The 25552-nt window shown below is 41.3% G+C and overlaps 2 protein-coding genes across 5 annotated transcripts in view; one reads left to right on the forward strand and one right to left on the reverse strand.

Moving 5' to 3' along the window:
- WSB2 (WD repeat and SOCS box containing 2) overlaps nucleotides 1-25552 on the forward strand; it is a 126264-nt gene that overhangs the window by 81050 nt on the left and 19662 nt on the right. Inside the window, exon 9 of one of the 3 annotated variants that reach the window (XM_029619553.1) lies at nucleotides 11496-12078. The exons of 1 other annotated variant lie outside the window; for it this stretch is intronic. In XM_029619553.1, the coding sequence (XP_029475413.1) occupies nucleotides 11496-11559 (64 nt within the window). In that variant the 3' untranslated portion in view covers nucleotides 11560-12078. Of the gene's footprint in view, nucleotides 1-9966; nucleotides 10673-11495; nucleotides 12079-25552 lie in introns of those variants that run through there. One more of the 3 variants, XM_029619555.1, reaches the window with a different exon arrangement.
- RFC5 (replication factor C subunit 5) overlaps nucleotides 13613-25552 on the reverse strand; it is a 69987-nt gene continuing 58047 nt past the window's right edge. For both annotated transcript variants that reach the window (XM_029619558.1, XM_029619557.1), the window contains exons 9-11: nucleotides 21143-21220; nucleotides 15394-15448; nucleotides 13613-14707 (exon numbers count right to left, since the gene is read on the reverse strand). In XM_029619558.1, the coding sequence (XP_029475418.1) occupies nucleotides 14611-14707; nucleotides 15394-15448; nucleotides 21143-21220 (230 nt within the window). In that variant the 3' untranslated portion in view covers nucleotides 13613-14610. The remainder of the gene's footprint in view (nucleotides 14708-15393; nucleotides 15449-21142; nucleotides 21221-25552) is intronic.

Raw genomic sequence — 25552 nt, forward strand, 5'->3', positions numbered from 1 at the left:
GGTATTATGTGTGCTGTTGCCACAGCACCAGATCCAAAGCCATCACTGTGGAGCCCAAGAGCTCAAGATAACTGCATATCATCAAATTCCTGTAAGCAAGCAATGAACCTGCTGCTGTAGTTTCTGAAATCTTTGTCCCATCCAATGAACATAACACAGCCTCATGTCAAACTACTCTTGGAGAAGTTCACCACCCACTCCAGCTCCTACAACTGGTCAGCCGTTGCTCAAACCAATTGTCCAGATAAGGATGAACCAAAATTATTTCCCAAAGCTACTGCCACTACCATTACCTTGGAAAAGGTCCTTGAGCTGTGTCCAGCCCAAAGGGCAGGGCCTGAAGCTGAAAATTTCACCCTAGCACCTCAGAGCAAAGGTATTTCTGTTGATATTCCTTATTGGTATATGAAGATAAGTCTCCATAAGATCTAAGGAGGTCTGGCATTCCCCTTTTCTCACTATTTCTATGATCAATTTCAAGGTTTCCATTTGGAAATGAGACACCCTCAAGTACTTGTGGACCTGTTTCCGATCCAGAATAGGACAAAAAGCTCCTTCTTTTATGGGAGTCACAAAGTAAATAGAAGCCTGACTCCATTGGTTCCTTGGAACCAGAACTATAGCTTCTGGTTCCAAGGAACCAGAAGCTATAGTTCTTTTCATATAGCTTCTATGAAAAGAGGCTGGCGGAGTGTCATCCTTAATACCACCCTCCTTTGAATAGAACAACAAATGTCTAAATTCGGATAGGAAAACTAGAAGGCATAACCAATCCATACTATCTCTATGACCTACTGATCCAAGGTAATCTGGACCCAACTCTGACAGAAACTCAATAGATGCCCATCTATCTACTGAAAAACTTCATTAGGACCTATGAGAGGGTCCTGCCATACCTGAGGTTATATCCTTGCCACCTATTTAGGATGAACGAAAGGCGTGAAACCTACTAAATGGTTTAGACCTCTGACTGCTTGAATACCTCCCCTGTTTGAACCTCTTAGAATTTCAAAGTACCTTTAGGCCTGCCCTCTAGTAGTCTAGTTACTTTGGAATCTTCCCTGATATTGGCCATCTTTTGAAGGCCTCGCCAAACTCCCCTGAATGGGGAGCTTTGACAGATTTGCTTTAGAAAAAATCTACAGCCCAGTTCCAAACCATAGAAGTCTCCTGGTCACCACAATGGAAGCCATACTCCTAGTAGAAGTGCACCAAGGCAAAGGAAGTATTAGCTAAAGGGGCTGTTCCAAATGAGATCTCTTTATCTATGACTGAATTACTGCCTTCCATGGCCCATGCCTGAAGTGCTGTAACAGACGTAACCCAGAAATTGTTACAATTTAGCTGCAAGCAGCCACCTGGGGTTCCATGCCGTAAGCTTCAAAGGCTTCCTTTAACACAGACTATCCTCATGTCCTATGCGTACTTAAGAGCCTTGCTTCCTACAGGAATGATTATCCACTTAGATACTAAACAAACCAGTGCCTCTATCTTAGGCAATTTCTTTCATGAGAAACTAGCAGAAATAACATAGATCGCATTCTTAAAATGTAACCTTTGGAAATACTGTTTCAGATCAATAAAGACCTTTAACACTTTATATCATGATGGGGATCCTCAGCTCAATTAGGATCCTCTTCCTTTTTGTCTATAGCAATATAAAATGTCCTCTACTCAATTAGGATCCTCTTCCTTTTTGTCTACAGCAATTTACAATGCCCTTAAGGACGGAGAAATTAAGGATGAAGAGACATACCATGGAAGTGTCAACTTTCCTTCCAGAGCATATACTCCTTTCACCCTCACTGTCATCTTCCCTCAGGACCTTAAATACCCCAAGGGGAATCTTCTAATCTGGATGACTTATCATTCACCTCTTTTAATAAGCGTGCGGTGACGCGATCAGGCCATCCCCAGTTCCCTCCCAGTCCGCTTCAATAAAGGAACTGACTGGGAGGGACCTTTCCTGACCCCTAAACCCCACCGCTCTACCCAAATTGTTTTTGTTTTAAAACTTGCTCCCAGAAGCAGCAGTAAAATTCCAAGCGCCGGTCGGCTGCCGGCATGTGCTTCACCAGGACAGTGCTTAATGGTGCTGTCCACGCTAGCCCTGCCCCCCACCCTTTTTAAAAGCCCAGCACTTTCATGCATACCAGGAGATATGCGAGTGGCCAGGCTGCTCTGAAAATGCGCTCGGCACACGCACGGCCAGCCATGCACGTATCTCCTGTATTGGCGTGTGCCGGGGATTTAAAATTCCTGTTAGTGCAGAAGGAAGCACCAGCGTGAATAGTGGATCAAACTCTGTCCCATACACCTGGTGCAAACATTTTGACATTGAAGCCCAGGCTACTGAAGAGGTTCCAAAGGCAGAGGAGTCAGGTACAGCGCCACTAAAGGCAAAATACTCCCAACGATGAAAAATCAGTACTTGCACTGTGGGACAGAGAGGGAAGCTCTAGCTGTTCTCTTTGCCACATTTCAAAGATGGGCCACTGTTCTGTTGTGGCAGGGCAGCTTGCTGATGGGAACTAGGTGAACAGCCTGCCCTGCTAATACAGCCTCCCCCCTAAATTAGTCAAAATGTCTGCAAAGTCAATCTTTCTCCTCCGCACAAGCCCAACAAAACCCAGAGCTTCCCCCGGCCTAGATTCACTGCACCCCACCGCCTTTGCACAGCAAGCACCCCACAGCCGCCCAGAGATCTGATTGGAAAAGGTTGACTCATCAAATCCTGTCTTTGAGTACCACTGCTGCTGTTCTGTCCCTTCAGTTCTATTATTTTTTTTTAATTTTATTTACTCCACTATAAAAGCAAAGAGAATTTTTTTCTTTTTTTTTAATAAGAAATAAAGAGGAAGTGGGAGGGAGGCAGGCTGACTATCATCTAACCCAAACCAGTCAATCTGGAAGCGCCCTGGGCTATGCTCAAATGGAGGAGGGGAGCACAAGGAGCAGCCCTTACTCTAAATCCTTTTCATTCAGTCTAACCGGCCTCAGCTCACAGTACGGGATATGCTTGCCTACCATCTGCTGGAGATGGAGAATACGGGAGGCCGAGATCAGCTCAGGAGCCTATATGAGATGACATCAGCAAATCTGTTAATCTGTCGTCTCCTGCGGTGGGATAGGCATAACTCGTTCATCTGGGCTGGTCTGGTTGAATGAAGAGACGGATTAAAAGATGAAATTTCTGGTAGCTTTCTATGTAGGGGCATGTTTAGGTGAGATGATTATGCTTTTCTTTTGTGACATTTTTTTTAGGGTAGCGGGAAGGGGACAGGGGAAAATAGTTTGCAATAGCTTGTTAGTGAGCATTGCATGGCAGTGCTTGGTATGTGATTGCCCACTCTGCTACATTGCCTGAGGGCTTGTCTTCAGAATGCATGTAAAGGGTCTGAATATAAATAAGGGGGTCCCTATAAGTCAATGACCAGATCGCTGGCATTTCTTCCATCTTCCATTCTGCACTAATATAGGTCTGGCTTACTCAAAACATTGTACCCAAATATGAAAAAGTTGGTAAGTACTAATGTATAGGCTTACCGTTACTAAACTTATGGAAATAAAACTGAAGGCTGAATAATCAATCAACCGATAGTGAAATTTAAAATTCACCTGTGCTTCATGGATACACCTTTGTGAAAGATACATATATGACCATCATATAAAAGATGGAAATATCTGCTTGTTAGTAGAAAATCAAGCTGTTTTTTTCCAGACCTCATCTTAAGTTATAATCATTGGTCATACAAATATATTTTTTGAAGAATTCTTCAATATGCAATTTTTTTTAGAAAAAAATAAAAGAACTTAACTTGAAACTCTTCTTCTTAAAGGAGAGCTGCCTGACACGGCCAGACCTGTTTCGGTTTCTTGGAACGGTAGTGTGACTGTCTTATCATTTGGCAGTAGTATTTCATTCGTAGAGATATCAGCAGATGAAACCGGCTTGATTTCTATAAGTGCTGGTGTTGAAGTTAGCTTTTAACCTGCTAATTGGGATGTGCTGAGCATATATTTGTATGACCAATGATTATAACTTAAGATGAGGTCTGGAAAAGACCAGCTTGATTTTCTATTAACAAGTAGACATTTCCATCTTTTATATGATGGTCATAAATATATCTTTCACAATGGTGTGTCCATGAAGCACAGGTGAATTTGGATTTTCACTTACTGTTACCAAAGATAAACATTTGTTTAATATTTCAGAGTATTCAGGGTTTGAGTAATAATAACAGGTGGCACTGCTGCTGAGTGGCTGTGACGTCCGTCACTTCCCCACAGTAATAGCTCCTATAATGGGAAAGCAGTAAATTTCACCTTTCACAGTGTATAGTACTATGTATGTTAAGAAGTGCAGTACAGGGTCAGAATAAAGGTCCATCAAATCCAGTATTCTGTTTCCAACAGGGGCCAGTCCAGATCACAAGTACCCAGCAGGATCCCAACTAGTAGATTCCATGTTGCTTATTTATTTTATTTATTTATTTAAGGTTTTTTATACCGGCATTCATGATAGCGTTCACATCATGTCAGTTTACATGAAAACAGGGGTGTGATGAATACAACCAAGAACATAAATAAACGTGATGAAGAGATGCAGTTACAATTAACAAGGGCTGATGAACTGGGGTGGAGGAAATAGAGAGAGAGAGAGATAAATAAATAAATAAAGAGAAATAAAGAGCTTATATCAAAGGATAACCAGTTTCCTGAAGTCTACCTAAGCATGTATGATACTTTCGCCCTAACACCATTGCACATGCTCCCTCAGTCATATGTCTGCCAACGCAAACCGTTGGGTCACTTTGTCTCTCCAATAGTCACCTCTATTAGATATAATTCTTCAGGATTTCTCTTCAATCCACCTATCTAAAGCAGACAGAAGTTCCAGGAAAGAACACCCTTTCAAACTTTGGGTTGTGACAAGAAGATGGGGGGGGCGACACCAGCACACCCTCTGCCTGACTTTCTTAGGCCTTGCGGTAACATGTTGCCTCGAGCCTGCTGCTACCATGTTCTCAAGTGCAAATATGAGAGACTCAACTCCAAATCATTGCTTAAAAGTGAAAGTGCATGTCTTTTCCTCAGAAGCAAGGGCAGCACTTCAGTAAGCAACCATCTGTACTTTCTCCTTTAATCGACTTCATCAGCTGTGTGGAGCGAAGCCATGGTTCCTTGTCAGCACCAGGATATGACAGAAAAGTGATTCAGGCTCTCTGAAGTATAGCACCAAGCTGCTGGTACCAGAGTCTCCCTGTACCAAAAGATGGCATTGACACACCGCAGCGAAGCCATCGTGTTGATAAATTGAGAATGCTCCCATAGTGCCGATTGCTTTGCATGGGGTAAACATTCAGCACCAAAGAAAGGAACACACTCAGTGCCAACAGTCATTTCCCCACTGGGAGCTTTACACGTTGGTGCCGAGGACAACAAAGTAGGAGTCTCTGAGCCTCATTGGACTTTGAAACTTCATAATTTTTGCTATGTCCCATAATGGATGCCAGATGAGTATCCCTTTGGGTTCTCCACTGTATTTACCCCCTAGAATATAACATGTTCCCCTTGCCTGTGGGATGCATTGGCTGATCCAGTGCATCCCACAGGTGAGGGAGCCTGATCCATATTGGTGTGCCTCAGGGATTAGTCCTGGGACCAGATCTTTTCAACATCTTCATGATCAACATAGTGGAAGGATTGTTAGAAAAGGTTTGTGTTTTTACTAATGATACCAAAACCTGCAACAGAGTAGACAACCAGGAAGGTGTGGAGGGTTCTAGCAAAGTTTGTGAATGGTAGCTAAGATTTAATGCTAAATATTCAGAGTAATGCATTTAGGATGCAAAACCTCAAGGGGGAGGTACAGTATTGGAGGTGAGATTCTTCTAAGCACAAAAGAGCAGGATGTGGGGGTGATTATCTTAAGGTGGCCACACAGGTGGATAAAGTGACAGCAAAAGCCAGAACAATGCTTGGCTGCACAGGGAGAGGAATGGTCAGCTGAAAAAGGGAGGTGATATTGCCCCAAATAAGTTCCTGGAAATATCTTATTTGAAATACTGTGTACAATGCTGTAGATCACACCTTCAAAAGGAGGTTGGAGTCTGTCCAGAGGGTAGCTACTAAAATGAGCAGTGATCTTCATTCCAAAGCATATAGGGATAGACTTAAAGAGCTAAACATGTATACCCCTAGAGGTAAGGTAGGGGAGATATGACAGACATTTAAATATTTCAAAAGTATCTATGCACAGGTGGCTAGCCTCTTTCAGTGTAAAGGAGGCTCTAGAACCAAGGGATAATGGGATAAGGGTAAAAGGAGCAGACTCAGGAGCAATCTTAGGAAATATTTATTTGCAGAGAGAGTAGTGGATGAATAGAACATCCTCTCGGTGGAGGCAAAAACTGTATCTGAATTCAAGAAAGCATAGTATAAATACAGGGGATCTTTAAGGGGGTGATGGACATTATAAAAAAAATTAATTGGGCGGCTGAGCCAAATGGTCTTTTTCTGCCATTATGTTTGTATTCAACAATTCACACACTATGGGATGTGTTTCTTAAATATGAAGTCAGTTATGAGAACTAAGGACATTAGGTCAATGTAGTCGCATGAGAAGGTGGCCCCAGGCCTTGCTATACACAGAGATTCCTAGGTGGAAGAATCTCTGGACTCTTTCTGTTCTCCCATATATCTGGCCATGCTGTTTTCCCTGGACATTTTCTTCAATCTGTCCCCAGAGCCATTGAGAGGCCCTACTACACCTGATCCCTCAACATATTCTACATTCCATACCCAAATTCTGACAGGTTAAGAAATTCAGTCTCCTTGGTGAAGATTCAATCCTGGCCTAAAAGCAGATGATGGTGGCCACCAGTTCTTTCAGCTGCCAAAATCCTATAAAGCTTTCCCCATGCATGATAGCCTCATGGACATTCATCGTAAGATGTGAACATTACCATACTCTAAATCTACATTTTCTAAATCTATAGACACTAAGTACAGGACTGCCCAGGCCATTCTAAGGTCCAGATTCCTCATGATTCCATCATTGTAGAGATCACTCTGCAACGAGCAAAGAGGACCAGAATGCACATCTATACCTTGGAGGAATGACTCCCCCAAACTACTAAATTTAACTGGCAAGAAAATATTTCAATCTGCCACTCATATCTCACAATGCAGCTCATCAGATGCAGATGGTGGAATTTATGTAAACCACTATCCAGAAACTGGAAGATATTGGCACTCATCTTAATTCTGATGTTCAACTGGAGGTACAGCAAATAGGCAATGATGCCAGGGACGGTCCCAAACAATTGACTAGATCCTCATATGACGTCTTCAATACTGCTGCTTGAGGTTCAGCCACGGATATCTTAATCACATGTTTGCTTGACTTAAAGTGTCCGGCCTTCGTGAAGATGTGCCCGAAAAATTGGCAGCCACACCTTTTACAGGTGAGAACCTGTTTGATGACAAAGTCAAAGAAGCTGTCGAGTATCTCAAAACACAGAGTTCTGTGATCAGTCTCTCTGTTTCTCAACCTTACCAGTCCACTCGATGTTAGTCCTTATCCCTCCCATTGTAAACCGTATTATGCTTCCCAGAGGTGGCATTTTGCTCCCACTTATTACAATTACAGACTGCATCCAATTAGTGGTTCAACAACTCCAACAGTGACAAGGTCAGCAGACGCAATCCAAAGGAGCAGGCACAGAGCAATGCAACAGCAGCCTGCTAGTGTCTCCCTCCTGGGCTTTTGACAATTATATCATTCCAGACAAATCTTTCCCACATCTCCCAGTGGGCCAGCATCTTCTTTGTTTTCACAATGTTTGGACACAGGTTACTTTTGACAAATTGGTGCTTAGTATTGTTTCTAAAGGATACTTCCTCACCTTTCATACTCATCCCTCAATCTCCCCAGTTTCTAATCACAGCATGCCAAAACATCTTCACATTCTTCAGCTGGAGTTGCATCATCACCTTCTCTGAATCAAGGTCATAGAACCTGTTTTCCCACAATCTGTCTTATTCCAAAGACAAGGAGGGATCTTCGGTCAATACTAGATTTGTTCTAGGGGACATTTCATGAAGTTAACAAGTAGAATATTTAAAACAAATAGGCAAAAATTATTTTTCAGTTGACATACAATTAAACTCTGGAATTCATTGCCAGAGGATGTGTTTAAAGCAGTTAGCATAGCAGGGTTTACAAAAAGGTTTGGACAAGTTCCTGGAGGAGAAGTCCATAAACTATTAACCAAGTTGACTTGGTTATTACTGAGCATTAGCAGAATGGGATCTATTTACTGTTGGGTTCTTGCTAAGTACTTGTTACCTGGATTGGCCTCTGTTGGAAACAGGATGTTGGGCTTGAAGGACCCATGGTCTGACCCAATATGGCAATTTCTTATCTTCTTAATCTGACTCTCCCTGGCCATAATGCAGGCTGAGTAGAGGCCCTGTGGTTGATGTGGCCTTCTTGCAGCTGCAGGCCCCACATTGGCACCTGTGTCTGTTCTTGTCAGTCGCAGCAGCATTAATGTCTCCCAGATCAGCTCCAATGAAGATTGAAGCTCAAAGCATCCCTGCCTCAAAAGCAGCCACTTACCCTGTAACAAATAGCCTCTCCCCCAAAGCCTACCGCCTGAATGGTCTTGCAGGTCCTACTGCTCAGCCATTACTCTTTTTTTTTTTTTGACAGTCGCTAAAGATGATCAGGTGATGGGAGTGGGGGTTGGGGGGAAATCAGGATCTCCTCTTTGAATTTCTTTGGTTTGTTTGTTTCTATTTGTTAAATATGAGATGACCCACTCCTGCCAAGCTTGACCTTTGGGACTGGGAATTCCTATTAGCAGGCTTGCTCTACTGCCTTACTAGAGGCCTGGCACGAAATAGCATCAGTGCCTTCTTCAAGAAATCCTGCTGCACTACCAATGAGTTGTATCATCTGCAGGAGGCAGTATATACTGGGTTCTCTCTGAGCTGCACCATCTAGTGGTGATGATGGCAGTGGAGTCTGCTGGTATGGGGGACATATCTCACCTGTTCAGACTGGACTGGTATAGCAAGATGAAATGGAATCAGCTTTTCTTATGAAATGCCCAAATTGCAATTGCTTGCAGCTTTAACCAGCTAAAATATTCAGAATGAAAATTAACTCTATTCCTTTCAGAACTACCAGAAAAAAGTGAGTAAATCAATATAAGTAGTACAATTTGTGACATTCTGGTAATCTGGGAAGCGGTAAAATATGGCATTTAATTTAGGGGGTGGGATATATATTTTATAATGGAATAACTTATGGAGAGACAACAGTGGTAGACATTTAACAGCTTTAACAATTAAGTGGAAGTGGTAGTAGCCTTATTGTTGAATAATGGTGTCAAAGATTGCAATAGATCTCTCCAGCATATATCTGTTTATATCTCTTTCCCCTCTTTTTAACCTGTTGTAGCTTAGGGTTGCCAAATTTAAAATGTAAAAGCAAAACAGCCAGCTAACTACTCCAGTTATTTTTTCTTGGAAGTGTTTTTCCAATGTCTGTACTAGCCAGGAAGGTAAACTGTGAAAGTAACTTGGGCAATGGAGCTTGGCATTTCATGATGGTAATCAAGAGTTTTAAAATGTCCCATATCCTAGAATGGTACTGTGTGCTAAGTATCTTTGCCAGCAGGCACAAAAGAGAAACCTGCTTTCTAAATACAGTTCACTGGTAAGAGTCCACAGTATTTGAAAGCAGTATTCTAGTTCATTTGTTAAAATGACCAACTACTAGATGTAGAGGTCCACTCTGTGTGGAATAGCTATTGTATATAAACTCCTAAAGTGTCCAGTCAAACCAGCTGATACAGCTGGTATGTTTTGCAATCTGAGCTCCATGAGCCAGTTCAGTCTGGAATGTATTCAGAAGTGTTTAGGCCAATCACTTTTGTTATTATTTCTTATCAGTATATGCTGATGCTTTAGTTCTGTCCAAGCAAGGCATCTATCTGGGAATTCAAAACAGAAGACTGGCATGAAGTACTCCCATCACGCTGCTCACCTATTTACTACAAGACTGCCTGTTCCTTTAAAAATGTAGACCAATTAATTTGAGTGCATTTACCCAGTATGTCTGTCAATACTCCTGCTCTTGCCAAGAGGCGTTTTCCTTAAAGAATTCCTTTTCTGCAGCTTTCTGAACATCCCCATTCTACTTCTAAAGGCAAAGGAGCATGTGTTTGAGTTGGAGGCATTTAAGACACAAGCTTTTGGTCTTTGTTCCTAACACGCATGTATATATCTATTGGATCCTTCAGAATACTAAAGCCAGAGGAGGGTCTGATTCTTCAGATGCCTCCTAGCTGTATTCACTTATACTATCAGCATAACCTGAGGAAAGGAAATGTTAATGCCTATTGACTAGAATGGTGCAAAAACCAGCACACCTTCTCTAGTAAATGCTAGTGCCTAGTGCTCATTGGCCTGTTTTTCATCAAATAATGTACAATGAAGATGTATGACATGGAATGATTTGACTGGCTAACATTTTTCTTCTGCTACCTTATAAGGAGCTCAAAATACTCACAACACTAACTGAAAATACTGGGAATGTTTGCACAGAAAAAAAAAAAAGAACTGTTTATTTTTGTAGAATTGCAGGATGGTATATTAATTCACTGTCTAGTTTTATCCTTAAATATAAAGTTAATATATTTTCTATAGTAATTTTGCTTAGTTACTGTGTTATCAGATCAGTTTAACGTTATTTAAATTAAAAGCATATGACAAATATATTGTTTGAAGTCTACATTACTGTGGTAACATTGTTTTCTGTATCACTTTTCATGCATTCATGATATAAAGTGTACCTTTAAGGTATTAATGGAAGTATTTGGCTGTGATGCTAGTTTCTGTCAGTCTTTTGGGTTAACTTCTGTTTGATCAATTATTTTTCTGCTGAATTTCATGCCAGAATTTTGCCACTACCCATGAAGAATTTAGTATATTAGGTCAAAACTGCATGAAATTATTTTAAAAAAAAAATGCTACAATTATTTTTCTAACTTTTCTATATTGGGCTTTTTTTTTTTACCTCTGTTCTATTACTACCTTTTTCTCCCCCTGAAAATATTTTTGCCCTTTTACTATCATCTTTCCCTCCCTGTCTTCTTCCCATTATTCAATTACTCTATAATCCCTCTTCTTTCCTTCTGTCTCCCCGCAATCATCTTTGCATCTTCTTCCCCTCCACAGCTTGTTATATCTCTTCCTTCATTCCTTACTCCACAACCTCATTTTCTCCCCCTTTATCAAACTAGAAACATGATGGCAGAAAAAGACCATATGACCCATCTATCTAATTACTTTAACATTATAATTCTCCTCACTGCTTTAAAGATCCCCTGTTTATATCCCCTGTTTTCTTGAATTCATCTGACTGCTGAGCAGCTAGAATCTCCCCCCCAATTTTTATTTTTTTAACTTTATGGTTATAGCAGAAACAGCTTCAAGAACTTGAAGGGGAAAAAAATCTCCAAAATTATCCTGAGAGAGAAATAAGCAGAGAGGGGAGGGAGAAGATGGACAACGGCAAGCAGTTCCCCCTTGTCCTGAATTGCACATCTGAGGGAATGAGCGAAGGCTTTCTTCTCAGGTTTTGTTTTTTGGTTAAATCCACCAAGGACCTCCCTCAATGGAGGGAGGGGAGGACAAGCCTTTCACGCCAGCAGCCACCTGCCAAAATCTTTCCTGTTCAGTCTTACCAGGCTGAAGTCCACAGCACAGGCTGCTTGTCTACTCTCTGCTGGAGAGGCTAGTGTCAACATGGAGGCATATAAGGCATCAGCAACGAGCCTGTTGATGTCTGTCTCCTGCTACTGGTTGACATGTATAACCCACTGGTCTGAATGGATGAAGAGCAATAACAGATTATCAGATTATCCCTCAGAGGACTCTGTAGTATCATCCCCCCAGGGGTCACTGGGACTCTCATCACTGTAATCAACGGGGTGGTGCCCTGTGTGCTCTGCCTTCGTCCAGAAGCGCAGTGACTGACAAACCCAGTGCAGGCCATGGCAAAGCTGGATATGAGGGGGAGGGGGGGGGGGGGCAGCAGGCCATGGTGTCGCTGCTTGTCTAGGCGGAGTTTCCTCCTTGAGGGAACTGGGAATGACCATTGCCATCGGTTGGGGAAGCATCAGTGCCCTGCTGAGCATTGATGGCATCCTGGGAACTGCACCAGCTGGACCAGTAACACGCCGATGAGCACATTGAGCCACTCCAATAGCTGTTCCAAAGCGGATAGGAGGTGCATCGGTGCAGTCAGTACCACAGGACCAATGCCCTGCAGTGTCCACTCCACCACCAGCTGGACACATGGCTTCAGCTCCTCCTCGAAAGGTTCCAAAGCGAACACTGACTGGAAGGAAGGAGGGGTGGCCAGATCTTCCTTGGATACCTGGGGTGGATTGGCAACTGGCACCAGGCCCGGTGGAGACCATCACAGACCCCCGGCATTGATGGAGGAAGGGCACTCCTCGCTGCAGGTCACTTCGGATGTATCATGGCATGAGCCGACACATGCCCATGCCTGGCACCGTGCATCGAAGGTGACCGGTGCCGAAGCTTCCTTGGCTTCCCTTGGTCCTTGGCCTGGTCTTTCCCCAGTGCAGAGGTCGAAGATGAGGAACCCAACTTCCTTGATCTGGAGCTTGGCTGGTCTGTGGTGCTCCTATCCACTGGCGTCATCGATAGTCCCACTGATGTTGATGGCATGGTGTCCATCGGTGCGGCTCCAAGGTCTAACGGTGTCGACGTTGCCGATGCCTCGAATTTGTCTGACCAGAAGAGTTTCTCCATCTTGTTGAGTCTGGCATGTCGTCCCTTTGGGATCATTTGGGTGCACCTGTGACAACCCCAGGCATCATGCGATAACTCCAGGCAGAAGACACAAATCATAGGGGTCCTTGGGAACTGGGCTACTTCCAGTTTTCATCGATGTCCCATGACTTGAAGCGAAAAAGAGGGACACAAAATGGCAATGATGGCAGCAAGCAACAATGACCAGCAGGCACCAAGGCACCGCCACCATGGGGAAATTCGAAACAAAAGAAAACAAAAAATGCCGAGAAACCTAAGGAGGCTACGGGAGGGACAGAGAGGGACCTGCAATTAATGGAACACAAGAAAAACTACAGGAAAATCAGGGAAAAAGTTTTAAAGAAAAAATTGAAGAGCTCACTCATACCGCAATGTGAAAGCTCTACAGAAAAAAAACAGACTGAAGAGGGACCCCGCATGGAAGCATGGTATAGGGCATGCTGGGCACGCTTAGTATTCCAAGTCAAAGTTCTGGAAACTGACAGAAGTTTTCAGTGCCAAGCTTCATCTGATGTCACCCCATGTGTGAGGACTACCATCCTGCTTATCCTTGGAGAACTCCAGTTCCCACACAAAACAGACATCCAACAAAAGCATCATTTCAACTACAGCTCTTGCTTCCAGCTCATCATATCCAGCTACCCACCCCTTAGAATACTGCATATGATATTCCTTCAACATTCCAGCACCTGTCTTAGAGATGGAGAATAAAAAAGAGCCATGTAAAACTCTGTACATCATTAAACAGATTTACAAATTTTAATAGTTTTTTGGGATAGATTGAATCTTTTTGATACTTGTTTAGTTTCACAAGGCCTATAAAGCAGTACCATCCCAATAAGTTTGGCATCACAAAATCCTGTTACTCATTTAAAGCCCTGCATGAGTTCTTTCTGTAGCTAACATGATTAGACTGTCTTAATCTTTGATAACATCAGCTACAAGACCTGCATACTATAAGCTTTCTAGTCTTTTTCATTGTGCAATAATGATTGAAAGAAAAAAAAAAAAAGACAGTAACCAGAACATTAAGCAGATCAACTAGAAGCTATACAGCAGGTTGACAGGGGTTCACATAAAGAAGCATTTACACACAACTTTTGTCACCAAGGGCACTTAAGAATTTATAAAAAGCAGCAAATGAAGAAAAAAAACATCTTTGGCGGAGATGACCTCTATGGCAAATTTTGTAGGTTTAACAAGATGAAATCAGAAAAATATCACACAGAGCTAGAAGTAGTTATAATGAAAGAATACAAAAGATGCTGCTTTCTCTAATAAAAAGAAAGTGCTATATCTGCCCTTTAATGACTAGGGAGTACCACTTCCCATTACTATAGACTAAGTAATTCTACTTAGCACATGAAGTCCTAAAGCAAAGCAGAGTGCATGGTATTCAGATTTTCCTTTAAGCCTTTTTATTCATTGATTCTCTACTTCCTATGCTGAAACAAAGTAACACTTCAGGGTGTATGCAAATACTGGGACATTGAGTATTCTGCATGACTCAATACAGAGGTCCCGCAGTTAGATGTAACATCCTAGGCTGTGCATGTGTACTACCCTATCTTACAACCTGTTTTCTAAGTCTGACAGTGTCCTTTCACCTTATGTACAGCAGGTGGGTAAAATAGCAGCTACCCACAATTTCCATGTGCGTCACATACGCTGACAAGGCCAGTCCTTTGGCCTCAATGCTCTCACAATGCTGGGATCCACTTTGAAAACAATTTAAGCTTCAGCTGCAATCATGTCTCGGGTAACCTGAAAGGCAGCAATAAGGGAGCTCAGCTGGATTTTCTCACTTGTCCCTGAGGCCAGTCTGTACCTGGAAAGAGCAAAAGAGAGGGAGAGACAAAAATAGTAAAAGCGTTGAGATTAGAGAGTGCTATGGCTTAGCAGAAGGATACAGTATTTCGTCTCTAGGTTGCCTGGCCCACAACCTGCTCAAGTTGGTAAGTGATCAAAACGCATTGCTTCATAAAAGCCACATAACAGCCTGAATGAAATGGTTTGGCAGTGGTATTCACATCACAAAAATGCACTATCACAAATGTTACCCTCATTGACAGACAGCAGAGAGCATGAGGAAACAAGATGCTCAAGAGGAGGCAAGGGACAAACGTTTTGAGTATAAACGTGTCTTAAATATGCAGGCAGTAACACATACATCAGTCATGAAGTCCTTCATACACAAGATAAATTTACAGAGCAAGTTGTCTTAAGTAAAAAAAACAAAAAAAAAACCCATTCACAGGAATCCAGCCTACACCATCTTGCTGCAGAATAACCCTCTTGTTATCAACCCATGTAATCGTCCCAGTGCAACACTCCAGTACAAAGAATGCAAACTACAGAGAGACGATCAGAAAAACCACAAGAGAACTCTACTGGTAGAGTCTAGATTAGGTGGTATTGGAACATGCGTATAGGAGGAACCCCAGAAGTGGCAAGAGACAACCCAGCAGGGTGTTCCTGTGCTGCCTAACCAAAGAAAAGCCAATGCATACTCACTCAATATCTGCCATCTTGCTCAGTAAATGTATTCGGACTGAAGGTGGAAAATCAACTGGGGAGAAAAAAAAAAAAGCATGAAAACTAGACTCTGAGGTGAAGTGGAAGTTTGTTTTATTTTAGTTTACATTTTTATAGATATTTCCATACCACACAGTGAATGCCCTAAACCCATGTAATTTCGAGAGCAAGTTTAAAAATGATTTCCATGAGTAAAAAGCATTTGACCTACATAAATCAGCTATCCAAAGACTGCCCATGCTCAATGCAGATCAGCACGCAGACCTTTAGCCACACTGGAAGTATGCCCTGGCACGTGTTTAGGTCAAGGGAGTAAAGTATGTGCATAAATTATATTTACAAATGTACACGCATACTTTTCCAGAAAAATGATACCCACACCAAAAGCTGGCACAAGTAACCATGCACACTTTGTACCTGTGACAAGTTTCAAAGTGTAAGTCCTTGCGTGTGTTCATGGACTTTGCATCTATGCAGGCAGTTTGAATATTGTCCATTTCATGTATTACAATGAATCATGTACAGTTAACAGAATGATAGTTATGCAGAGGGGGAGGAAGTATCATTTCTGTGCTGGGGCACTTCAGAGTGTTTACTTAATTAGAAAATGGAGAGGCCAATATTAAAAAAACCTCTAGAAAGCATAACTTATCCAGCTAACTTTAGCCAGACAAGTTATCCCGGATATTCAGTAGGATAAATGTTTTGCTCAATTATTCCCAATTAAGGTTATCTGGCTGCAAGGAAAAAAACAAAACACCTCACAGGCTTATTGACCCGAATGACACCCCGCCCCCCCCCAAGCTATGGCAACTAGTCCTACCAAGGCCCCACCTTAAAAAGATCTAAAACTTTTTTAATTAAAAAAAAAAAAAAAAAAAAAAAAAAGGTCCAGTTCTAGCCCTTCCCCCTCCTACACATCTTGTGTGTTAAAATACTCCTCCTTGTGCTTCCCTCCCACCAGCTTTAACTATGCTATTCTTCAGCCCAGATTGCGATACACAGTAACCACAGCCCAGGCCCAGAGCTTTCTGCATTGCTACAGGAGCAACAGACCTCTTTCTTAAGTGGCTGTCTCTTAGCTGGATGATGTCTTATCCAGCTACCTTTTAGCCAGATAAGCAAGGGGGAGGGGGGGTGTTCAAAACTTGCCATTTACTCTGATAACGTGTGAATTATCCAGCTAAATGGCTTTAAATATTGACCTCAGAATGTCTCTGGTGGCAGGATTCAGCCTGACAGCAGAGAGCTGACATGTCTTGATGCTAATCAATATAAAAATAAATGCATTCAAACTTGTGTTTTAAAAAATGGTTTGTGTATTCCATTTTTTAATGAAGCTAGTACATTTCATTACAGAGCTGGCCTCTACCTCCTGCACTGGTAGTCTATTCTAGGCTTTGCTGTCTTCTTTGGTTCTTATAATTCCCATGCTTAATCACACCTAGAACAGAAGTCAGTAAAATCCACAAACTAAAAATGCATAATTAGCAGCACACTACAGTGATTTCAAAAACTTGATAACTGATAAAGGTCTTTGTCACCAGGGAGAGGCAAAATAGTGGGAGTTACTTTTGTAGTATTATTGACCCAATACACTACAGATCAAGCACCTATCCGAAACAACATTCATAAGGCAATGCTGAAGAATGTTTCACTGGCTTATCGTTTACTAGAATTTATTGCCATCCATGTAAGCACATCCCCCTTCTGTGGCACATTCAAGGACTGCTGGCTCCAGGGCTTTCTCCAGCTCCACTCACAAAAAAAGTAAAAAAAAAAAAAAAAGCCACATGTGAACAAGTGACATCTTACTGCTGCACAAGCTGGAGAAAAGCAGGTAGGAAGGCTGCATCCAAAGAAACTATAACCTGAAAATATCCAGCCTTCCATGGCAGATAGCATTAGATTAAGGCCCAGTTCCCACTGGGATTTTCTACTACCTCTAACCGGCATAACAAGGCTGTCAGTGGTGCAGTTTATACAGCATATCCCAAAGGGGCTCCAGTCAGACTTCATCATTTGGACAAGCTGTCTCAAAGAAGCGAAAAACAGCAGCGATCCAGCAAATGATTCCCTGTAAAGGGAAGTGTCTCAGGAGAACCATGCAGCAAAAAGGCAGAAGTGAGTCAAAACTGCTATTCCCTTCCCCATTTTGGAATTTCAAGCTCAGGCAGCCTGAGATAAGGGTCTCCCCTTTAACCCTATCTTCACACATTCAGGCCAATACAATAAAGCTGCGTGGAAAACAGGCGCTCAGTGTTGAGTGCCTGCTTTCCTAATGCACGCCCAGCCATCTCTCCAGGGTGCACGATAGAATATTTAAAAGAGGGGACATTGCACTCGGTAATTAAAGTGGTCAGGAAAGGGGAGTTCTTGGCTTCTCTCGATCTCACATCAGCATACCTCCACATTCCAATCCAGATGGTGCACCATAAATTTCTATTTTCAGTTCTGTGCCCTTCCTTTTGGTCTTGCTACAGCTCCGCACATGTTTACAAAGGTAATGGTAGTTGTGCTAGTAGCCCTCTGCAAGGAGAGCATTCTGGTTGACCTTTATCTGGACAATTGGCTTATCCGAGCAAAGACTTGGGAAACGTGCCAGCAGTCAGTTCAAAGCACAATGCAAATTTTGGAGTCCGTCGGTTAGGTTGTGAATTTGACAACGAGCCACTTGGATCTTTCCCAAACCTTGAAATACTGGGAGCCCGTTTTGAAACCAAAGTGGGCAAGATATTTCTCACTTCAAAGAATTTTGAGATTGCAAGGTCAAATTCAAAGGTTGTTGCGTCTGCAGATTCCCTGGGTTTGGGATTACTTGCAGGTCCTTGGCTCAATGGCATCAACTCTCGAGCTAGTTTCTTGGGCGTTTGCTCAAGGCTTTGCTGTCGAGATGGAATCCTCAGAGAACTTCAGACGTCATCTGCCACTGTTTAGGGATGTCAGGGTAAGTCTGTCTTGGTGGCTTTCTTAGGCCAATTGGGACAGGGTCATGGACTTGGACATCCCAGATTGGATTGTAATGACAACGGATGCCAGTTTCACAGGATGGGGGACCATCTGTTGGGAGCAAACAGCACAGCAGCATTGGTCATCAACAGAGGCTGTCTGGTCTATCAACCATTTCAAAACCAGGGCCATTTGAATGGTGATGTTGGTGTTTAGTCTGCTGATGTGCAATCAGGCAGTGTGAGGTCTGTCTGAAAATGCAATGACAGTAACATACATCAACCATCAAGAGGGCACCAAGAGCCAGGCAGTGGCCTTGGATTTCAGGCATTGTTTCTTTGGGCATAAAATCATCTCCTGACCCTGTTTGCATCACATATGGTGGGGTAGAGAATATGCAAGCAGATTTTCTCAGCAGACACATTAGACCCCAGAGAATAGGAGTTGTTGGGCAAGGCAATATCTCTTATTTGGTCAAAATTGGAGTTCTGATAGCATCCTGGGCCAATGCCAAGGCTCAATGGTTCTTCAGTTGCAGAAAGGATTTGGGAGCAGAGGGGCTCCACACTCTCTCTCAAACCTGGCCACATGGGATTCTGTTGTACATATTTTCTCCGTGGTCTCTGATCGGCAATCTTATGGTGAACTGAAGTTCATCGGGAAATGTGATTCTGATGGTGCCGGAATGGCCATAGTTTGTGGATGTCATAAACCTAGTAGTAGTCAGACCATTGAAGCTTGGTCACCTTTCTGGGTTGCTTCATGAAGGCCCAATTTTCTTGGAGCAAGTGGATCATTTTTGTCTCATAGCCTTGCTTTTGAGAGAAGGTGGTTCATATGCTTCCGTACAGTGTATACACAGTGATTGCGGTTGGCAAAATGGCTTAAGTACCACAAATTCAGTGAAGCTTTGTTCTCTGTCTTCATCTACTGGTTGGGGAGAAAAAAATAAACACTCGTCTGGACTGATCTGGGGGACTTAAGGAACGAAAATTAGCAGGTAACAACCAATTTTCCTTTCAGCCAACTTCCAGGTTAGCCTGCTAAATGCTTTTGAATATGGCCCTTCTTTGATTCTGAAGAAACTCATTTCACAGACTACTAAATTTACCTAGATGAAAAGTAACAAAAGGTTACACTTATTTTGATACTTCCCTCAATCCATATCTTAGTTCAGTGCATTTAGGAAGTATTTAGACCCCTTCACTTTTTCCACATTGTTACGTTACAGCCTTATTCTAAAACAGATATATATTTTTTCTCCTCTTCAATCTACAAACAATACCCCATAATGACAAAGTGAAATCAGGTTTGTAGAAATTTGTGCAAATTAATTTAAAAAAAAAAAGACTGAAATATCACATTTACATAAGTATTCAGACCCTTTAACTCATACTTTTGCAGTGATTACAGCCTCAAGTCTTGGGAATGACGCTACAATTCTGGCACACCTGGACTTGAGGATTTACTCCCATTTTTCTCTGCAGATCCTCTCAAGCTCTATCAGATTGGATAGGGAGCATCTATGCACAGCTATTTTCAGGTCTCTCCAGAGATGTTTGATCGGGGTCAAGTCTGGGCTCTGGACCACTCAAGGGCATTCACAGACTTGTGCCGAAGTCACTCCTGCATTATCTTGGCTGTGTACTTGGGATTGTTATCCTGTTGGAAAGTGAATCGTCATCCCGGTCTGAGGTCCAGAGCGCTCTGGTTTTTATCAAGGATCTCTCTGTACTTTGCTTCGTTCATCTTTCTCTTGATCCTGTCTAGTTTCCCAGTTTCTGTAGCTGAACAACATCCCCAGAGCATGATGCTGCTACCACCATGCTTCACTGTAGGGATGGTATTTATTAGGTGATGAGCAGTGCCCGATATCCTCCAGACAGGATGCTTGGGATTCAGGTCCAAGAGTTTAATCGTAGTTTCATCAGACCAGAGAATCTAGTTTCTCATGCTCCAAGAGTCTTTAAGTGCCTTTTCAGAAACTCTAAGCAGGCTGTCTTGTGCCTTTTACTGAGAAATGGCTTTCGTCTAGCCACTCTACCATAAAGGCCTGATTGGTGGAGTTCGAGATTGCTGTCCTTCTGGAAGGTTCTCCCATCTCCATAGTGGAACTCTGGAGTTCTGACCACCTCTCTGACCAAGGCCCTTTTCTCCCGATTGCTCAGTTTGGGCCAGCTCTAAGAGTCCTGGTGGTTCCGAATTTCTTCCATTTAAAAATGAAGGAGGTCACTGTGTTCTTCGAAATTTTCAATGCTGCAGCAATTTTTTTGTACCCTTCCTCAGATCTTTGCCTCAACATAATCCTGTCCTGGAAGTCTACAGACAATTCCTTTGACTTCATGGCTTTCATTTTGCTCTGACATGCACTGTCAACTGTGGAACCTTATAAGGACAGGTATGTGCCTTTCCAAATCACGACCAATCAATTGAATTTATCATAGGTGGACTCCAATCAAGATGGAGAAACATCTCAAGGATGATAGAAACAAGATGCCCCCTCAGCTCAACTTTTTGAGGGTCATAGCAAAGAATCTTAATACTTATGTACTTGTGGTATTTCAGTTTTGTTTTGTTTTTTAATTAATTTACACAAATTTCTACAAACCTGATTTTGCTTTGTCATTATGTGATATTGTGTGTAGATTGAGGAAGCAAATAAATGCATATAATCCATTTTAATATAAGGCTGTAATGTAACAAAATGTGGAAAAAGTGAAGGGGTCTGAATACTTTCTGAATGCACAGCATGTTAACACATGTACAGAGACAATATTACCTCTGTGAACAAATAGATGCACCTCTGTCAAGATGTCATGCAAGGCCAGTCCCTTCAGGGTCTTCAGACTCAAGATATCTGAGGATGGTCAGTCAAGGAAGTGTCCTCAGCAGGGATCAGAAGGTCAGGCAAAAACTGGTTACTGATAACCATCCTCCCATCATTACACTTCCATCCAGCTGGATTTCACTTTAACATTTAGTTCCATTTGAGCTATAGATAGTTACATAGCTCTTTCCTTAGTCCCTGGCATTCAGTTTTCATTAGGCATACAGCAGAACTTCTGCATTTTCCTCTTTACTTCCATGGGCTCAGGAATATTAGAATGAAAACAGCACTATATCACATGGACAATTAAGTAATTAAGTGAATCAAGAACAGAGTTACATTAATGCATTTAGAAGACAATTCTCAAAGGCTTTTACCTGGGTTAACACGTTCTTACCTGAGTAAAACAGCCTTTTGGAAATTTACTGAGGCAAGTGGGCAGGAGGAGGCAAAGTATACATGCTGTTTCACAGAGTGTGTACTTTTGTCCATGGGAAAAAGGGGATGGAATTAGGTCGGGGGGGAGGGGGGGGAAGGGGAAGTATATGCTCTGATTTCATCTTAATCACTGTGTGAATTTTTAAGTGTAAAGTCTGAGTATTTTGGCACCCGAGCCAGATTTGTCTTTGAGACATTTCTAGGCCATATCATATCAGAGATTTGCCCCCAAGATTATTCCACAGTAAAAAGAGCACCTCGTTTTGTCCTAGCAATACTTTCCCATAAGATCTTCTCGAGCCAAGCTGTGGCATCCTATCGAGGCTATCCCCTTAAAGATGCAGAGGCAAGCAAGTAGCAATTCTTCAATGTTTCACAGAAAAGGAGAATATGAGAACTGGATATTTAAAAACAGAACATAAATAAAGACATCTTCAAAGTACAGTCTTTTGAGGTAAAACCATCACATAGGGCTTGATTTTCAAAATGACTTACCTGCATAAAACCCCATTTTGTGCAAGTGGCATTTTAATCATCATTTGGGTCAGTGAATTTAAAAATAAGCATGTAACTCAGTTTTGCATGTACTTTTACACATATTGAGACGAGATGTTCAGGGGAGGGTGGAGTTGGAGCAAAGTTGTGACTTACACAGAAACTTTTTTTTTTTTTTTTTTTTAAAGGTATGCATGCTTCCAGCAGGTATAAATTTTTGCGAGGTAATTTATGTGTGTACTCAGTCAATTAACTGAGGAATTTCAAAGTGAAATTACCCTATGAAAAGGTAACTTTCAAACTGTGTACAGAAGTGTAAAGTCTGCGCGTAGATTTTACCTGCAGACTTTACATCAGTTTTCAAAGGGAAAAATTTTCCTTTGAAAACTGAGGAGAAAAAAGCATCTACATAGTCCTGCACCTATTATTTGTGAAAGTACTTTTTCCAGCAAAATCATGCAGATACACATATGTGCATAAGTACTAACCCTCACCCCGCTCCACTCCCAGGAACATCTCTATCAGCATGTAAAAACATGTGTACTGGTACTATGTGCATATTTTTATGTGCAGAAAGGGCAGGTCATTTTTATCCATGGAAGTACCTTTGAAAATTGCCCTTCCTTTGTCACAAATATATTTACATGCTCTTAGTGCAATTAATTATTGAAAATACTGAAAAAAAAACCCCTCGGAACCAATTAATGTAGCAAAGCTGCCATGCCAAAACAGCAATAATTCTCAGGACTCAAATAACAATGATACCCATGAAAAGGCACCACTACAAATATTACATCAATATTCCTCCTATTGGAAAAACAAAATAAGATGAACTGCCCTCCGATTCTTACACAGAAAATACACACTAACAAATTACTGTGCGCCTCAGTCACAGTTAGAACAGAAAGAAAGCCTCATCAAATACAGAATTAGGGACCAACAAGTTAGAAATAAGACGACAAAAGCTGAACTGAAAACACCAAGAAGGCACAGTGCAACATCAAAGAAATAGAATTATTAGTAAAGAAACGGTGAATAAAACACAGAACGTCATAATACCTTTGTATCGCTCCATGGTGAGATTGCACCGCATCTCAAAAAAGATATAGTTGCACTGGAGAAGGGTGACCAAAATGTTAAAGGAGATGGAACAGCTACACTATGAGGAAAGGCTAAAGAGGTTAGGGCTGTTCAACTTGGAGAAGAGATGGCTGAGGGGAATATGACAGACATCTATAAATTCATGAGGGCTAGAACTGGTAAACGTGAAATTGGTTATTTACTCTTTCAGATAATAAAAGAGCTAGGGGGCACTCCATGAAGTTAGAAAGCAGCACATTTAAAACAAATAAGAGAAGGTTAAATAACTTTTTAAAAATACTATATTAAATTTCAGAAATATATTATAGGAATTAAAAAAGGAAACACAAACTTGAAAAACTTTACTATATACCATTCTTCTTTATTACACAAAAAGTATCAATATACAAGTTCACATTAATGGGAAACCTACAGACTTTCCAGAAAAGGAAAGGTTACAAATTAAGTAACCAAAATAATAGTAATATTTATAACATATTTATCCTGATTCCTAAACTCCTCAACCGTTTCCCACCCTAGTTTCTTTTTTCTATCAAAAAACCTCTAAATGTGAGGAGTCTCTAAACACAAATCTATTCCCCTATGTGATTAAACACTTACATAGGAATTTCAGGAAGAAAGAACTGCTGATAGTCAAAACCTTGGCTTTCAAAATTAAAACGCTTTTTCTCCTACATTGGGTTTCTCTTGAGACATCAGGAAAAACATTTTATGACCACAAAATAATTCTTTTTTTTATATTTGAAATATTGTTGGAGGAATATATCTATCATTATCCAAAGCAAATATGGCCACATAGGTAGCCCTAGTTGCAAACGTTTCCCCAGAAGATTGAAGAAAAGAAGATAAGTTAGAACTAGAAAAAGGAATCAACAAATCTACAAGCCCATTTTTCCCCAAAGGTTCCTTTCTTTTATCTGAAACATAATACAATTTGGACAGCAAAAAAGATTTCACCTTTGAAAATATTAACACCTTTTAAAAATAACTAGGTCAGAAAGAAATTGAGTACATTTCTAGTTCTCATTCTGTTCTCTAAATTTTCATTCTTAAGGTGTAGAATTAGATTGTCATTAATAGCAGATACTTCTACTATGAAGTTTATTTCCCATACCAGTTAACATAGAGGTAGATATTTCTACATTCTTAGGACTATTATCATGCTCCTCAGATTTTGCAAAGAACCCTCTTGTATATTCACAGAGTTGAGAAACTTATCTGTCAAATGCAACTTGATCCTTGAAACTATTCTCCAGATGTCTTTCAGAGATATTTCCCAAGTTCAAGTAAGAACTCCTGCTGTGTCACCCCATGCAAAGCTGGTTACAGGTGCAAGAACTGGAATATTTCACTTCACTTGAATTCCCAAAGGAGACTGAGGGGTAAATTACTTCATACCTTATAATTTCCTTTTCTTTAGAACAGTCATCCTGGCCATTCCCAATGGGTTATTCATGCCTACCAGCAGATGGAGACAGATCAAGAAACTCACTGTCATCATCCTTATATACTATTGTGCTGGCATCAGCCTGCCAGTATTCCTGAAAAAACTAATTGTGGACATGTGATCAACAACCAACTTTACAAATTCAATATGCTGATCATACATATCCATTCTCTTGTCCTTTATTTTTCATTTTTTTGTTTGTTTGTTGTTAAGGAAACAGAATAAAGAGCAACAGCAAAGGGAGAAGCTTGAAGCTCTAATAATGGAAAATGACATTAACCAGAAGGTCCATATTTATTTATTTATTTACTTACTTTTTTATACCGGTGTTCGATTTTACATATCACATCGGTTTACATTTAAACAAAATTTGCAGGAACTTGTGCGTTACCTTTGTCAAATACATTAAACATTTAAATATGGGGACTGTTAACAAGGGATATTTGATCTGAATGCCCAGACTCTTGCCACTCCTCTGCTATAAAGGCTCCAAAACACAGAAAATAAGAAAAAGCAGAATATAACATCTATAAGATGCCTACAATTCCCAATCCTGAAAGGTAAAAATACTGCACGATAAAGGCAATGCAGCATGATCAAGGCAATGCAGCATAGGGTGGGATAATGGACTGGTCTGACCATTCTAGAGGAAAGGAAATTATCATGTAAGAAGTAATGTAGGAGATACCAGAAGTTTCACTACTGCATGCAGCAAAATATGAATCCTGACTTCTCAAGATGGAAACTTGACTTGTATTTCAGCAAAAAAAACAGAGATGATTAACTTTGGCAAGAAGTGACTGAATTATCAGATCTGCCTGTTTTACTAAGCCTCTCTGTAGAATAGCATCTTTTCTTCACAAACAGAAGTCCTGAGACAA

Source organism: Rhinatrema bivittatum, chromosome 11, assembly GCF_901001135.1.
Source record: "Rhinatrema bivittatum chromosome 11, aRhiBiv1.1, whole genome shotgun sequence".
Taxonomy (NCBI): domain Eukaryota; kingdom Metazoa; phylum Chordata; class Amphibia; order Gymnophiona; family Rhinatrematidae; genus Rhinatrema; species Rhinatrema bivittatum.